The 17,957-nt window shown below is 37.7% G+C and overlaps 1 protein-coding gene across 11 annotated transcripts in view; it reads left to right on the forward strand.

Moving 5' to 3' along the window:
• MYCBP2 (MYC binding protein 2) overlaps positions 1-17,957 on the forward strand; it is a 272,923-nt gene that overhangs the window by 224,844 nt on the left and 30,122 nt on the right. For all 11 annotated transcript variants that reach the window (XM_067713398.1, XM_067713403.1, XM_067713399.1 and 8 more), the window contains 12 exons: positions 541-2,184; positions 3,160-3,329; positions 4,328-4,572; positions 6,554-6,721; positions 8,779-8,936; positions 10,114-10,313; positions 11,162-11,311; positions 12,594-12,754; positions 13,805-13,961; positions 14,131-14,355; positions 16,418-16,483; positions 17,587-17,826. In XM_067713398.1, coding sequence (XP_067569499.1) covers positions 541-2,184; positions 3,160-3,329; positions 4,328-4,572; positions 6,554-6,721; positions 8,779-8,936; positions 10,114-10,313; positions 11,162-11,311; positions 12,594-12,754; positions 13,805-13,961; positions 14,131-14,355; positions 16,418-16,483; positions 17,587-17,826 — 3,584 coding nt within the window. The remainder of the gene's footprint in view (positions 1-540; positions 2,185-3,159; positions 3,330-4,327; positions 4,573-6,553; positions 6,722-8,778; positions 8,937-10,113; positions 10,314-11,161; positions 11,312-12,593; positions 12,755-13,804; positions 13,962-14,130; positions 14,356-16,417; positions 16,484-17,586; positions 17,827-17,957) is intronic.

Genomic DNA, 17,957 nt, shown 5'->3' on the forward strand with positions numbered 1-17,957 from the left:
AGACACTGAATGAGGGCCAGGATGCCAAAAACAAGTGGTGCTCATGTAGAAACATCTAATGCTTTGCCTAGGAAAGAGCGAGATTATTTTTCTTTTTATCCTTTTTGTTTCTGTTATTCCCCTGACTCCTTGTTGAAAGGCCCCGGAATTCAGACTTGTAATTCTAACTCTGAGGATCCCACCATTTTTCTTCTTCAAGCTCTGCGTTCTAACCAGCTAAACTTATGAACTAAGCTTTTAGAACATAACCTCTTTACAGATAACAGACTGCCTGCATTACCTGTAATTAAATAATAGCTTTAGGGCATGCATACATTAATTATAAATTATTCTAATCCAAACATTAGAATATTAGAATTATAAAATGATGTGATCGAAATTTGACGAGAATTCCCCCTTTTTTCTTTATTCTTGAAGTACTTTTGTCTGTGACAAGCAATACAAATTTTTTTAGCTATGTTTTTAATTTCATTGTTTAGTGTAAATCATCAGTAAGTTATAATTATATTAACAAGTTTCACTATGAAATGGACCATACAGGTGACCGAGGGACTATCTCAACATCTTCTAGACCCGTCTGTACATCAGGAAAATCAGAACTGTCCTCCAAACACAGCAGAACACTGAAACCCGATGGACGTATGAGCCGGACTACCGCTGACCAGAAGAAGCAGAGGGGTACGGAAGGGCTGTCGGCTAGTGAATCTCTCATGTTGAAATCCGACGCTGCAAAGTTGAGGTCAGATTCTCACAGTAGGTCATTATCCCCCAACCATAACACCTTGCAGACACTAAAATCTGATGGGAAGATGTCTTCTAGCTTCAGAGCCGAATCCCCAGGACCAGGTTCTCGGTCATCATCTCCTAAGCCAAAGACCCTCCCAGCCAGCAGGTCTGGCGCATCCAGTGCTAGCTCTACACGTTCCTCCTCGCCTCACGATAAAAGTCTACCTCAGAAAAGCGCTGCTCCTGTTAAGACGAGACTGGATCCTCCTCGGGAACGTTCCAAATCGGACTCTTACACCCTTGATCCAGATACCCTCCGCAAGAAGAAAATGCCCCTCACAGAGCCATTAAGGGGACGATCAACATCACCGAAACCAAAACCAGTACCAAAGGATTCTAAAGACTCCCCTGGATCCGAAAATAGGGCTCCTTCTCCCCACGTGGTACAAGAAAACCTCCACAGTGAGGTGGTTGAAGTCTGCACTTCAAGTACTTTAAAAACGAATAGCCTAACAGACAGCACCTGTGATGAAAGCAGTGAGCTTAAGAGTGTGGATGAAGGTCCGAATAAAGTTCATTTCAGCATAGGAAAAGCACCACTGAAAGATGAACAGGAAACGAGAGCATCCCCCAAAACAAGTCGGAAATGTGCTAATAGGCACACCAGGCCCAAGAAGGAAAAATCCAGCTTCCTCTTCAAAGGAGATGGATCCAAACCTTTAGAGCCAGCCAAGCAAGCCATGTCCCCTTCCGTGGCTGAGTGTGCCAGAGCCGTCTTTGCCTCTTTCCTGTGGCACGAAGGCATAGTACACGATGCAATGGCTTGTTCTTCTTTCTTAAAATTTAATCCTGAACTTTCCAAAGAACATGCTCCTATAAGAAGCAGTTTAAGCAGCCAGCAGCCTTCAGAAGAAAAGGAAACCAAATTAAAAAATAGACACTCATTAGAAATATCATCTGCACTGAATATGTTTAATATTGCACCTCATGGACCAGATATATCTAAAATGGGTAGTATCAACAAAAATAAGGTATTGTCTATGCTTAAGGAACCTCCTCTGCATGAAAAATGTGAAGACGGGAAAACCGAGGCCACTTTTGAAATGTCCATGCATCACCCAATGAAGTCTAAGTCTCCTCTTCCCCTGACTCTGCAACATTTAGTGGCTTTTTGGGAAGACATCTCTTTGGCTACTATCAAAGCAGCTTCCCAGAATATGATTTTTCCAAGTCCTGGTTCTTGTGCAGTCCTTAAAAAGAAAGAGTGTGAGAAAGAGAACAAAAAGGCCAAAAAAGAAAAAAAGAAAAAGGAAAAGACAGAAGTTCGGCCCAGAGGTAATTTGTTTGGTGAAATGGCCCAGCTGGCGGTAGGAGGACCAGAGAAAGACACCATCTGTGAGCTCTGTGGAGAGTCACATCCATACCCAGTGACATACCACATGAGACAGGCTCACCCAGGTAAGTGATGTTATTGAATATATGTAAGTACTTTGTGTAGAAAAACAAATTAGGTCACTTTGGCTTAAGCGGTTCCATGAATTATGTTAAAGTACAGGGAAACGTTTGCCCAGAATTTATAGTGTCTTAAAATGTAATTTTTAAAGTGCTTTATCAATACAGTATAGGGTTCATGAAAAATAGGTAAAGAAATCTAATAGTATGGTGGTAAGGCAGTCTAGTACTATTTCATTTTAATGTATCACATTCTAAGATATTGTTAACTTTTTAAATATTTTATGTGTTACCCAAGGGATGCTGTTAAGGTGTCTCACACAATAGAAATAAGGACGTGTCCATTCACACAATAGAAATAAGGACATGTCCATGCACACAGGAAAGATTGCAACATTAGGTCTCCTTTGATTGTATTGTTTTCCTGTCCAGAATTGCAAATTCAATTAGATTATACTGATTTCTTTGGGCTTCCTGTGGAAGAGATATTAACTGTTTCATCAGAAGACAGTTTTATGTTTTAGGTAAATGTAACGATTTCTGTAACAATTAATATTCCAAAATTCACTTACTATGGATTTGGGTAAATGTTTTTCTCTTCCTACATATTACGCTGCAACCTTTTGTAAAATACATGATTTGTAAAATATATTATTCTCACAGAGTGTTTTATACCTAATACCTGTCTTCTCCAGTTTTTTTAGCATACTTAAATAAATCTAAATGTACCCATATCTTAACAGTTCTTCTCATCTGCCTGTATAGAGTATCGTCAGTATTTTAGGCATCATTTACTTGATTACTTTTGGTTACACCTGCAATTTTGCTGATATAATTAACAGCCCAGGTGGCGGTTAGATATTTGCTTCAGTATTTTGCTTACTTTGAGAAGGAAAAGCCATCATTTATGTACAGGTGACAAAGAGCAAACTATTAAGGACACTTAAAGTGTTAAATTTTTATTTATGTTCTTACTTCAAGGTTGTGGCCGGTATGCTGGTGGACAAGGTTACAATAGCATTGGGCATTTTTGTGGAGGATGGGCTGGTAACTGTGGTGATGGTGGCATAGGGGGAAGCACGTGGTACCTGGTGTGTGATCGCTGTAGAGAAAAATACCTCCGTGAAAAACAGGCTGCTGCAAGGGAGAAGGTATTTTTATTTTGTTCTGGCTGTGCTGTTAGTGATAAGGATAAACCTTATAAAAGTCTCTTTTTATGATCATATTATCAGACAACTCCACATAATTGATATTAAAGATCAGCCTTCATAACAGGAATAATATATAAATTTAATTTATGTACCAGGTCAGCTGTTTTTAATTACAAAAACAAATTATATCTTGGGATAACACAAAAACAACTCTCCTGTAGCATACGTACCTTATTGACAGATGTTTACTGCGTAATTTTGTATTATTAATTTGTCTGCTATTCTACACATGTATATAGGTTTCCCTCTTCACCTTTATCTCTCTTAACTTTCTCTTTTTCCTTTTCTTTTTCTACTCTTTATCTCCTCTCTCTTTTTCTTAATCCTTAATTACGTTGAGGACTCTGGAAAGTCAGGATCATTCACACTAGTGACACACCTAGCTAAAAATATTTGCCAAATATACACACACATGCACGCACACACAGATTATTTACTCTTTATTTTTATTTATTTTTATTTTTTTGCGGTATGCGGGCCTCTCACTGCTGTGGCCTCTCCCGTTGCGGAGCACAGGCTCTGGACGCGCAGGCTCAGCGGCCATGGCTCATGGGCCCAGCTGCTCCGCGGCATGTGGGATCTTCGCAGACCGGGGCACGAACGCGTGTCCCCTGCATCGGCAGGCGGACTCTCAACCACTGTGCCACCAGGGAAGCCCCTATTTACTCTTTTATTTAGATAACTACATTTAGATTTTACTACTTAGGTTTTTTAACTTTCCCAAGGAAAGAGAAAAATGTAGTTTGCATTTGATATAAATTAGTTTTAATAAGTTCAGGAGAAGCATGAAGTGAATGTTGTTTTTGGGAATCACTATTATGATTTTAAAGCAGTTCTACAGTGTTGAATAATTTTTATTGGAAACTCGAAACATTTAGGTTAAGAAATTTAAAATTTGAGTATAAGTAGGAAAAGATCCGTACAAATTTCCTTTCCAGGTCAAACAGTCTAGGAGGAAGCCAATGCAAGTCAAGACGCCTCGTGCCTTGCCCACTATGGAAGCTCACCAAGTGATTAAAGCTAACGCCCTCTTCCTGCTGTCCCTGAGCAGCGCGGCCGAACCAAGCATTCTGTGTTACCATCCTACAAAGCCATTCCAGTCTCAACTTCCCAGCGTGAAAGAGGGCATTTCTGAGGATCTTCCGGTTAAAATGCCTTGTCTCTACCTGCAGACATTAGCTAGGTAATATCACTCGGCTGTTGTTTTTTTAAATCACTTTGGATTAACAGCTACTGTTTAATATCATGCCCTGAATTTCCACACTACAGTACATATTGTATACAGTAAAGTGACCTCCAGGAATTTATTTTCTGAGTTGCCTTAACTCAGAAATATGACTGGTAGAGGTATAAACTTTAGTAGGTATTTGAAAAAATATGTAAATACTATGTTGATTTGTATTATTATTAATACACAGTATGTCTTAGTAAGACTTCAGCTATCTTTCACTCTTTGGTAGGCAGACGTCAGTGTGTTAATAGCGGGAAATGCTAAAATGGAAATAAACCGATATTTGCTATCCAAAATCTTTCATTTTTCAAATTATGAATTCTGTTAGCGTTTAAATGTTGGTTAGCTGAGTACCAGCTTTGTGTTACACTAAGATGAATATAATAAAATCCTGACTTCGTGTGTTCACACTCTGGTGGAGACAGATATGTAAAGGAAACATTTAAAATGTTACGTGAGGAGTACTTATGATAGAAGTGTGTATAGAATACTGTCATAGCATAAAAGGTAGAGAGTACATGAATCTTGCCAAGGAAATAAGGAAAGGTTTCTCAGAGGATCTGACATTTTAGCAGTCTTGAAGGATAACTAGGAATCAATCAAGCAGGAAATGAGAGGAAAGCAATTCCTGACATAAACCACATATGTGAGGACACAAATGAAATAGCATTACCCATTTAAGGAATACAGGCTTATTAAAGTATTGGTTACCAGGAGAAATATATGAAGTGTTGTTTCCCAAGACCAGGTAATGCGTGGCTCTGTAGCCCATGCTAAGGTTGGATTTTATCCCACAGAGGAAACAGTGGATAAAGAAGAATTTTAAACAGGGAAATGCGTGAACTGGTTTGCAGATGGAAGATCACTCGCTGCTAATGTGGAAACTGGATCAAAGGGCATAAGTGAAGATGGAGAAAAGCCTGTTAACAGTGTACTGTTTTTCCTGTATTGGGCTTTGCTGGTGCAACCCATATGTTCATGCATTGTACACTGATACTCTAAAACAGCCTTTCATAGGCCAAATTCAGATTTTTTTCATCAGCTGACAAATGAAGATTTCTAGAAATTGCCTGCTGCCGTGGCTTACTAACCAACAGTTCCATTTTGAGAAGCAGAGTTATGTAGTTTGTTTGTTTGTTTTTGTACTTATTATTCAATAAAACGAGTGGGAAAGAAAAATGAAAATGTGAGACTAAGTACATTTGGGACTGCGGAGGAGATCATCAGGAATGCCGAGTACAGCAAGCCTTCAGCTTCAGTCACCTGTTTACTGTACTTAGGCTAGTACCTCTCGGTTCCAGTTTGAAAAGGATAGAATCAAATGGTAAAACATGTAAAAAATGCTGGCATACTCTAATTATGGATTTTATATTTTTAGCCCTATGGGGAATAGATATCCCTCTAGCCCATGGAACATTTCATATATCTAATCTTTTTCAAATTTCACTCTTAAAAAAAAAAAAACGGTCACCGCCTGTGCTTTAGTGGTCCATGCAAGAAATGTCATGAGCCTGAAGCAAGGCAGTGATGATGGGGAACAAGAAGGGGAATAGTGAGAGGGAACCTGGTATCCACAGGCCTAAGTAACTGGTCGTGGTCGAGGGCTGAGCCTGCTGTGACACCGAGATACTTCAGTGTAAGGCACCTGGATAGCTGGTGGGATCACTCACTAAAGCTAGAAGATGGGAAAGTTCTAAAAAGCAAAGAAAATAAATTCAATTTTGGATTTGAAATGTTTATGGTACCAGGAATATCTATGTGTGAAATTATCAGACTTTTATCTCCTTTGGCTTACATCTACAACTCTTTTAATACTTTAATCCTCAGTTACAGACTTAATGAGTTGCTTTTACTTTTATGAAGGAGATTAAAAATAGAAAGTTATCTGTATTGCCATCATACTTTTTAAGTTGTTGGGTTTAATTTAATGCAGGCATCATCATGAAAATTTTGTGGGTTATCAAGATGACAACCTATTCCAGGATGAGATGAGATACCTGCGTTCAACATCTGTACCTGCCCCGTACATATCAGTAACTCCTGATGCGAGTCCTAATGTATTTGAAGAGCCAGAGAGCAACATGAAGTCCATGCCACCCAGGTATTTGAGTTATTGTCTTTCTGTTGAGTCCAGTGTTTGGTGGAAGAAAGACTGTAAGCTAGAAGAGAATGCTCTAGAAGTTCTTTCATACATACCTCCATCTCGGGAAGGAAGTTGTGTCAACTCTGCTAACTGTTAGAGCAGTAAGAAAAAGCATGCATTCATGAATCAGGTAAGGTCCTTGACAGCAGAGGCAGATGCAGTTGGAGAGAAAAGATCAACTAGTGAAGTAATAAAGAATTCCATTTCCATTGTGTATTATATCATTTAATGCTGTAGTAAATCAGACTAGAGAAAGATCACTTTGAGGCAGTACTTAGAGAAGGTTTCATGGGAGAAGTAGCACTGAAAGTAGATCTTGAGCTTCTTGGATTATTACTTGCACTGCTCCCCCCACCGGCCCCACCCTACCCCCTTATAGTATCAGAGTAAAGGGCTTCTTGAAAACTGAAGAGAAGCATATATATATATATATATATATATATATATATATATATATATATATATATATATATGATGCAGAAGGAAGCAGGGTACCACTGAGAGTTTTTAGAGGAGGAAAGACGTGGTACAAATGCAGAAATAGTCTCACAGTTGTCAACTGAGAAGCTGAACATTTCAATCAAAGATTTCAGCTGTGTGTGTGGAACCGGATTGTGTTGGCAATGGTTGTTAAAGACAGATGGGTAAAGGAAATATTTTGGAGGAAAAATCAGTGTGACTTGTTGAGTGACTGGATAACGAAAAGGATCAGTTTAGGACAGAATCAAGAGTTCAGGCATGAGTAACTGTGAACACGATGTCAGTAGAAAGGAAACCTTTGGGTTTTCTTGTGTTGCTTCAGTTTCTTCACAAGCTTGATCAATTTTATAAGAACAAGTCATTATTTTTTAGGTTGTACAACAATTTTTTACATTGATAGATAAAACTTCCTCTAAAAGCAGAAAAGATGTCTTGTGCTTTATAGTAACACCATATAGAAAGTGAATTAAATTAACATATCCCTATATTCTGGTCATTCTGGAGCCAAACAGCGGAAACTGACATCCAGGCACCTTTACCCCAGCTAGTTATGTGCAACATTTATCATCTGTTCAAACAAGAATGTGCACACACTTCAGCAGTGAGGAAAGAAAATGGCCAGGGCGTTAGCCACTTACTAGAAAGTATATAAGCTTTACTGAGGGACATAGGATTTTAAACCTGGCTTTAATGATGGAAAAGAAACAATTCTAGAACTCAGGGTGAGAGCGAAAATAGCCCAATATGGAATGAGGTGACAGAGAAAAGAATACATGAAAAGAATAGTTTATAAATTTGCCTTAGAAATTAAAGAAAGGTATTTCTCTTTTTTATAAAATGCCTCATAAAGGAAATTATATAACCATCTTAATACTTTTTCAAGTGTTTTTTAATGCTGCTATAGTAAATAGAAAGTTGTTGGTTTCCTAAAGCCCGCATGAAAACCATTGAGTTCTCATATGGATGTAAGTATAATATAACTGACACTGGAATTCAGTTTGTCACCTCTCAGTACACTTTGGTGCAGCCATGCTCTGGATAGGGCTTTGGGCAGCTCCCCCAAAGAATGAGAAACCTCATAGAACACTCAGCGCCAAAGGAAAATTGCGTCCTTTCACTTTCCATTTTATTAGGTCTCTGTATGTACATATCCATTTTCTTTCTATTCAGTGCTGTTATGAATATATCTGCCTGATTTTCCTGAATATCATGACACACGTCTTCCACCACGGTGCTTTTGATTCTGAAAGGAGCTTAGAACATTTGAAGCCTTTTCTTCTTTTTCATTTGAAATGCAAAGTAGATTTAAGAAAACTAAAAGTTTTAAGATGCAGTTCTGAAATCAGTCAAAATGTGGCTACATTTGGAAAGATCAAATTGTGATTTAGAGAGGGATTGTCAAGTTGGCTTTGAATTTGTATTCTTCCACATGAAATACGGGTTCCCGTATTTGACTACACTGTTAAAAACTAAATAAATATAGTTGTCACGTCATTTTCTCTTGAGTTTTTATCTGTCATCTGTTCTATCTGCAGTTTGGAAACCAGTCCCATAACTGATACTGATCTTGCCAAGAGAACTGTCTTCCAAAGATCATACTCAGTTGTTGCTTCTGAATATGATAAACAACACTCCATTTTACCTGCACGAGTTAAAGCCATTCCTAGAAGAAGAGTTAACAGTGGAGACACTGGTAAGTATAAAATAAAAAAAGGTTGAGTGATCCAAATGGTTTTATTTGTAGATATTTTTTAAAATCTATTTTTTTTAATTTATTTTATTTATTTATTTATTTATTTATTTTTGCGGTACGCGGGCCTCTCACTGTTGTGGCCTCTCCTGTTGCGGAGCACAGGCTCCGGATGCGCAGACTCAGCGGCCATGGTTTACAGGCCTAGTCGCTCCGTGGCATGTGGAATCTTCCTGGACTGGGGCACGAACCCGCGTCCCCTGCATCAGCAGGCAGACTCTCAACCACTGCACCACCAGGGAAGCCCTAAAATCTAATTTTTGAAGGCAGAGGAATGGATTAATTTTAAATTGTGGTAGACATTCCTTTTATGTGACTTAGCCATAAATGTGCCTCTCTAAATTTCACATCTCAGTTGGAAGAGACACCCAGAGATCATCCAGTGTTATTTAAGAATAAATTGACCTTTAAAGTACATTACTTGTTAGATATCTAAGCCAAATATTGCTACCATTCTCCCTTCCACTAAGCTTCAGTGAACCAGCAGTTTCAATGACTTAACACTTTCACAGTGATCTTCCCACTCACAATAGAAGCTTTTAACTCCTGTAGCTACTACCACTCCAATAGATAATAAAAACTGGGGATATGGCTAGCTCTTAATCAGTAAAAATGTTAGATAATCTGGACCAATTGGTATCAACAGCCTCAAACTTGGGCTGATTGATTCTGTCTCAAGAATAAAGAGGAAAAAAAGGATAATGTGTTAATGATTTATCAGGCCAACCACTTACTAAATGAAGATCTGACCTAATATTTATAGGTAAATAATTATGTATCTTATTGAAGATCTTCAAGGAAAATATTATTGAGGATAAATCAAATATTAATGATTTATAGGTTCATTCAACAAGTATTTTTGAGCTCTTATTGAAGTAACATTTGTTATAAAGCAGTCCTGTAGAAAATGATGGGGATAAGATGTAGATTCCATTTAGGGAGAAAATAAATCACTTCGTGTGGACTTTAGATTCAGAACTGCAAAAATAAAAACAAAAAAACTGCAAAGACTCTAAAGTGAATAAGCTAGATACTATTCATTAATATCACCTTAAATACGTTAATCATATGTATTACCTATAAAAGTTAATAATTTTCTTTTTTTTTTTCCTTTAAATAGAAGTTGGTTCTTCCCTCTTGAGACATCCATCTCCTGAGCTTTCCCGGCTAATCTCAGCCCACAGCTCTCTTTCCAAAGGAGAACGAAATTTCCAGTGGCCAGTTTTAGCCTTTGTTATACAGCATCATGATCTGGAAGGTCTTGAAATAGCAATGAAACAGGCCTTAAGGAAATCTGCTTGTCGAGTTTTTGCTATGGAGGTAAGAATACATTAATAGGATTATTGATTCATTCATCATACAGTTCATGTGATGATTCTATTTAATGATGTACTTTTCTACCAAACAGAAATTGTGACAAATTAAGAGACTTCAGTGAATAGAAAATATCATGTTCGCAATAAAATTAAACTCAAGTTTATGAATAGAAATGAATTTCGAGTTTCATAGTTAAGTGCTCTAAAAAACTTTATTTCTGCATTGCTTCATTATTTGAATCCTGATAATATCTTTTTAAAAAAGCTTTTTGTAATCACAGAGTCTTTTCAGTTAGAATAATCCTGCAAAGGGGATGAAAAGTGCACTTTTGAGTTGTAAATTTAACAGTAATAACTTATTTGAGTCTCTGGAAATGGATTACTATATATCATAGACTTGTATATAATAAATTTTTTTCTTTATCATGGGTAGGAGGTAACCTGCCATTTCATCAGTGGGAGCAATATGAGTATATTTAAGTAAATGGTAGCTTGTGTAGAACTTAAGAAACATTCTGTGTTGATCCTGAATGCAAGTTGGAAAAAAAATGTGCATGGGTAAATTAATATGAAGACAAATTTTTGAAATAAAAAGTATTTTGGGAAAGTATTTTGGTATTGCATTTCATAGGTATTATTTTCCCTATTATTATTAATTTTTTAATTAGGCCCAAAATTATTGACTGTGTAAGTTCAGTGTACTTTCAGTGAAATGAAGATCAGACTTCCTAGTATCTTTCCTTAAAAGACTTAGTCCAGGAAGGTTCTTTGTTTCCGAATAAGAAAAGTCCTGCTATGTTCACTCGTATATTTTCTTTTTATCTTGGACTTATTTAACCATCATTTATTCAGGCTTTCAACTGGCTTCTGTGTAATGTCATCCAAACAACTTCTCTCCATGATATTCTGTGGCATTTTGTGGCATCACTGACTCCTGCTCCAGTGGAACCAGAAGAAGAGGAGGATGAGGAAAATAAAACAAACAAAGAAAATGCAGAACAAGTAAGTGAGGTTCTTGGTTTTTTTAATTGTCCATATTTTTATAGAAGAGTAGAACTACTTTCAGATAGTGCAGTAATTTTCATGAGGTCATTCACAGATTATATAACCTAAAGGCAGGAATAAAATTTCAGTGCTATGAGCAACATATTAACTATGCTGAGTGAAAGTCTTCTGTCTCCAAAAACGCTGTCAGTCAATTCTGATTTCTCCCTAGCCATCACTGTCTCGAAGCAGTCAACTGCAAGATAAACACTGTCACAGTGCAGTATAAGGCAGATGAACAGGGCAGCATTACTACAGAGAGGATCAGTCTACTTTACATTACTGTATGGTACAGAGAGTGAAAATGATACTGCGTAGGGACATGAAATTCAAAAACCTTTGGCTAGAAGGGACTTGTATTTTATAGGAGGCAGGCTGTATCATGGAAAAGCATTGAACTTGGACCCTGGAAGCCTGGATTCCAGCCCCATTTCCACCTCTGTAGCTGTGACTTGTGGGCCTCATTTCTATTTCTAGAATAAAAAAGTAGAGGACTAAATCCTCCATTTAAAAGACTGTCAGAATAGGCAGAAAAAAACAACAGCTAGATACTGTTTATAAGCATCACATCTAAAACATAACGATAGAGGAAGATTAAAAGTAGAAAAAGATATACTGGGTAAATACCAACCAAAATTAGCTAGTTGAACATCAGAAAAAAACAGACTTCAAGACATAATTATTAGTAGGGATAAAGAGGCTTTCTACAAAATGATAAGAGTAGCTCTGTGTAGTTAATGTAGGTTTGTAGTTAATAATATAGCCTTTAAAGAAGTAAAAATCAACAGAGCTGCAAGTAAAAACAGAAAAAAACCCACAATTACAATGTGAGATTATCACGCATTCACGAGAGCTGTCTACTCCTGTGTAACAAACCGCCCCAAAACCCAGTGGATGAAAACGCTTGCTTATTGGCTTACAGCTCTGTGGGTCAGCAATTTGGGTGAGGCTCAACTGAAGGGAACGGCTCATTTCTGCTAGTAGACTAGTGAGTACACTGGACTTGATACTCATATGTGGCATTTATTTGTTTGGTGATTTTATTTATAGGTGACCCTATCATGTTTTCCTTTAAAATAATACAAACATAATTAGTTAATCTTAACGGATGCCTTGGGTATGGTTTGATTTTGTTTACATTTCTGTTACATGAATATCCTTAAAGTATACATTTTTTGTGTGGGGGGAAAATTCCTTCCAGCAGACAAATGGATCAACTTGCTTTCAATTTCTGTCTTAGGAGAAAGATACAAGAGTATGTGAACATCCACTCTCAGATATAGTGATTGCAGGGGAAGCTGCTCATCCTTTACCACATACATTTCACCGCTTACTTCAAACGATCTCTGATCTTATGATGTCTCTCCCCAGCGGCAGTTCGTTACAGCAAATGGCCCTGAGGTAATCTTATATCTAAGTATTGTTGGTACCCTGGAAAAGGGATTTTGTGGAGTAGTCAAAGCACAAAATGCTTGAAAGACCTCTTTAAATAGTAAGATAGAGAGAATACCTGCATTATGTGAATGGTGCCCCCCTCATGACTGTCATAATTTAGAATTGTCCTTCTTAGTTCGTGCCTGTTGGCTCCTCTGTAAAATGTGGATAATATACTACTTAGTCCTCTAAATTATCATAGTCTGTAACAGTCTTCCTCACTTTCCCCTCTTCTACCCGAAGTCACGTGTCTCAGTGCTACTCAACAGTACAGTCTTAAATGTCACAGAAAGGGAGAGGGAATGAAATCTCAAAAACAGAAATCAAAATAGGATTTTGAATTGAAAAGAATATCAAGAGAAATAGAGCCTAGTCATATGCAGCCAATCCTAAAACTACATTGAAGAGCATCGCCTCCTTTTAAGTCCAGACCTGCTGAGATTCAACATTACTTTTACATTGTGGACCTTGTCAGTAGAGCCAGGTACTAGACTACACATATAAATAAATCCTCCACTGATTTTTATAAGAATAGGGTGAAGGAGTGATTTTGGCTACCCACATGCCTAACGATAAGACCAGCAGAGAGGAGATTTTGTTTCCTCCTCACAAGATTTTTGAAGTACAAAGTGTGTTATACTATGTGGGATTAGTATGGAATTGTAAGACTAATACATTTAAGAGGCTCTTATAGTTGGGGTAACACTTGTCTACAAAACTGATTTGTTACCTTTTTTGCTTCTGTAGCCTTGACCTTCATGTATCCAGTTTGAAAATGGGTGAACTTTCCTTAGAATTTATATTGTTCGAAAGAAATGACCTTTATTTCTCAAAAAAAAAAAGGAATGAATAAAAGCCAGTAGAAATAATTTTGTTTCTTGAATTTTTAAAATTTGTATTTTTTGTACCTAGAGCATTAAGATTTCTTGAAATATTAGCTACAGAGTACTTTTTTCCAGGAATCCCTTAGAGGTTCCCGAAAAAGAACTTTTTAATGTATTACTTATGCCTTTCTAGATGCTGGAGTCTGAAATTCAAGCAATCTGATCACCAGTTCCTCCATCAGAGCAATGTCTTTCATCACATTAACAATATTTTGTCAAAATCAGATGATGGAGACAGTGAAGAGAGTTTCAGCATCAGCATACAGTCTGGCTTTGAGGCTATGAGTCAGGTCAGTAATTCAGCATCGTTAATACTCAACGATGTATTGAAGGAGAAACTGAAAATTACTTCTAAATAATTTGATTCTTGCTGCTATTTCTTATCTCATGTCTGTTCATTGTATTTTCATGGGAGATGTCCATTTGAGTGTTATAATTATGTATATTTGTTTCTGGTAGGAATTATGCATTGTAATGTGCTTAAAGGACTTAACCAGCATTGTTGACATAAAAACTTCTAGCCGACCTGCCATGATTGGCAGTTTGACAGATGGTTCCACAGAAACCTTCTGGGAATCAGGAGATGAGGATAAAAACAAAACCAAGAACGTCACCATCAACTGTGTGAAAGGAATCAATGCCCGCTATGTATCTGTTCATGTGGACAATTCCCGAGATCTTGGGGTAAGAAAGGAAACTTAATTTGTGGTTCGTTAGTTCTTTTCAGACCTTTATTTATCATGCAGTCTCATTTCTGAGTTTTAGCAAAGAGATTTTCATCTGGAATTCACCAACCAAACTATATTTTTATAGTTCTAAAATAAATCTTAAGTCTAAAAACAGATGAATATGACTGGGAGCGCTGTGGAATACCAATTCTAAGAAAAGGTCTGATTACAAATATACCATGGCTATAGCTAAGCAATATAAATATCCATTCCATGATTTTTTACCTCCATGCCCCCTGTTCAGCTATTTCCTTGGCCTGGAAGTCCTCTCCTTAAACTCTGCTTTTCATAACCTTCCCAAATCTAAGACCCGATAGACAAATCCTCTCCCAGTACCTCATCTATAAAAATTACTCTTTCTCTCCTCTGGGTTCTTTTTTCTATTACTCTGATGGCACTTAATACACTTTGACCGATAGTGTAATTAGCTTTCAGTTTTTAATCCTCACCCCCGGCCATCATGAGGGAATTGGGGGAGGTTCCTGGACTAACCTAAGTAATCATACTTCATGTTCTCCCTAGCTCTAGCTTGTCTACATGTTTCCACTGAATTGAGCACTCTTCTACAAAAAGCACTGAAGAGGAAAAAGCACTTGAGTGCTTCAGAGCCAAGAAAAAATTAGCACCAACTACCAAACTCCCACTCTTTTACCCCATTCCTGGGGAAGAATACTTCTTGGGATTTTTTTCCCTCTGAATGGAAGTGGCTTGCTAGCAGATATAGTATTAATAAGTCCCCTTGGGCCATTGCTAAGCTGCTCTGATCCCATTTGTGTATTTCCTTTCCCAGGGACAGCCAAAGTGATGGGTTTGGGTCTCCTGTATGGAGAACGCCAACCCCAGAGGTTCAGTGTGCAGTCAGAGCACTCCTTGCCATCCACGGTCACCCCAACTTCTGTCCATCAGCTCAGATTGAATAAGGAATAAAGGCTTAGCTGATATATCACTAGCTTACCTCCTCTTGAGACACCAACAGTCCAGTTGGTACAACTACTTTATCTTACTTGAAAGTCAGATATAACAAATCAAAACATTTTTCTGTCAGGAACTCACTGCTCAGTGCAGTGTTATCTTTGATGCATGTTGTAAGCTAGGACACACTTTCCCTCAAAACAATGGTTGCACTCAATTTGACATTTTTGTCTTTTATGAGAGATAATCATGATAATATTCATTTTAAAAGCCCCAGTATGTATGCTGACATCAGCTTTTCTTTTAGGAAACCTCCTCTAATTTATATGCATCATTAAGACTTACATACCTCTGTGTCCCCACAGCCTGCCCACCACACTGCCATAAACACAGCACTTGTTGATTTGAATTGCATCAGCCTATAGCACTTAAAGTATGCAGCTCTCCAAGGAATTAGTATGTCAGTCTCTTTCTTGATGTGCTTGGCATAAAACTTACTCAAACTTAAGGTCTCTGGCTCTAGTACCAGTGTGACTCTTTTCAGTACTTAAAGGTATTGAATTTCTTTTGATATTTTACTTTGTGTGTTAATGTTCCTTCCCTAGTTTGACAAGGATCTCGAGGGGATAGAACCCATCCCTCTCATATATCCTTCTCCAAGTCCCTAAGGCCGTCTGGGTCCATCGTGATACTCACAAGTATTTGTTGCCTAAGCTACCTGTCTTCCTCCTTTTTACAGCCGGAAACAATGAGAATAATGTGATAAAAATGGCACATGAGTAGCAAGGCAAGTTGCTGAAAGGCTTCATGATAAAGATAGAATTTAAATGATTAGACTTTGGATGAAAAGAGGGAATGCCAACCTTCTCTCTCAGAGCCCATAGAGGAGGGCTGAAATGTGAGATTCAAGATGGAGTTTGTGAGAATAAGAAAAGAGTGGAGTTGTAGGAACTGTCGTTGGTTGGACAGATGGAATGAAGTCAGTTCGGAAGGACCGTAAAAGACAGGCAGAAGAGTTGATGTTATATTGATAGGCTGTAAGAAATCACTGTCAGTTCTGGAGCCAGGAACATGGCATAGTAACTATTTTGAATTGTTTATTTTAGAATAAAGTTACCTCGATGACCTTCTTAACTGGCAAAGCAGTAGAAGATTTGTGCAGAATAAAGCAGGTAATTAAAACTTTGTCATTAAATGTTTTACTGCCCAGGGAGAAATTTCTTCTTCTCAGTATCCACTGTTGAGTTCTAATTTTGGCATGCCACCCAAGTACAAGTATTATAGGAAATCGTCTATTTACAAAACACTCAATTGGCAAATGGTCCATGTATAGGAATAGTTACAACCATCTCTGTTCTAAACATCTTAGCCATTATTTCCCTAAATCTCTCTAGTGATGAGCAGGTACACCGTTCTATAGCCCTCCACCCTGACTCCTGCTCCCCTGCGGAGACTCACGGTGCCTTAAAATTCATCATAGATCCGCTTCACAACTCTCACCTTGATTCACCCACACTTCAGGTTGAAATTTAGGTTGTTGTCTTGTAGCTTGAAAATCTTTCAGTTACAACACTGCGACTATATCCAGGTTGAAAATCAATTTACAAACCAACTCTAGAAACAAGTTAAGTTCTATTTGGGCATGTGACCGAGATTCTGTATAAACTCACTTACTTGTGAGTGAATAGTGTCAAAAACCATTTTACAGTACACTGAAATTTAATCCTTGGAAAAAAGTTGTATTCTCAATGAAATACACTGAAATAAGTAATGACCAATGTGAATTTACATATTATATAATTTTTCTTCAAAAGTAAAATATATTAAGTAACTGCACAGCAAAAATCCTTGCTTTAAATGTGCTTTCACGTGAAGATGCACAAAACAGGACTTCATTGCTTGATCATGTGAGTATTTCTACTTACAGTCAGTGTAGGTACAGTCATGTAAATTGTTTGCAGTGGTTTCACTTAACGTAACTTGTGCTCGGAAGCCATATAGTAAGCAGACCTGCATTTTAATTCTCAACTCCATCACTTACTAGACGTCTGCCATCTGTGTCAATTAACCTCACTTTCTTCATCTGTAGCTACTATAGTATTGTATTATCCTCACAAGGTTTAAATAAGATAATCAGTGTGAAATAATCTAATTAGCTTTTCTGTGGCTACAATTATTTGTTATTTGAGCTTGCCGTTATTACTGCAAAGTCTGGGACAGTGATAAAATAGTAGTACACCTGTATCAGGTTTCTGTCCCTTTTCTGCTCTCCTAGGTCGATCTGGATTCCAGGCACATTGGTTGGGTAACAAGTGAACTTCCAGGAGGGGATAATCACATCATCAAAATTGAATTAAAGGGCCCAGAAAATACACTGAGAGTTCGACAAGTTAAGGTTCTGGGCTGGAAGGATGGCGAAAGCACAAAAATTGCTGGCCAGATTTCAGCCAGCGTGGCCCAGCAAAGGAACTGTGAAGCTGAGACTCTACGAGTGTTCAGACTTATTACATCACAGGTGAGTGTCCTTACTACACATTTTCTAGCACAGGATAAATTGAAATAATATACTACTTCAACAGTAATATCAAGAGGTTAAAAAAGTATTTTGGAAAGCTTGTTAGAGATTGCTGGCTACAAACGTGGCCC

This window comes from Pseudorca crassidens, chromosome 18, assembly GCF_039906515.1.
Source record: "Pseudorca crassidens isolate mPseCra1 chromosome 18, mPseCra1.hap1, whole genome shotgun sequence".
NCBI classification, from domain to species: domain Eukaryota; kingdom Metazoa; phylum Chordata; class Mammalia; order Artiodactyla; family Delphinidae; genus Pseudorca; species Pseudorca crassidens.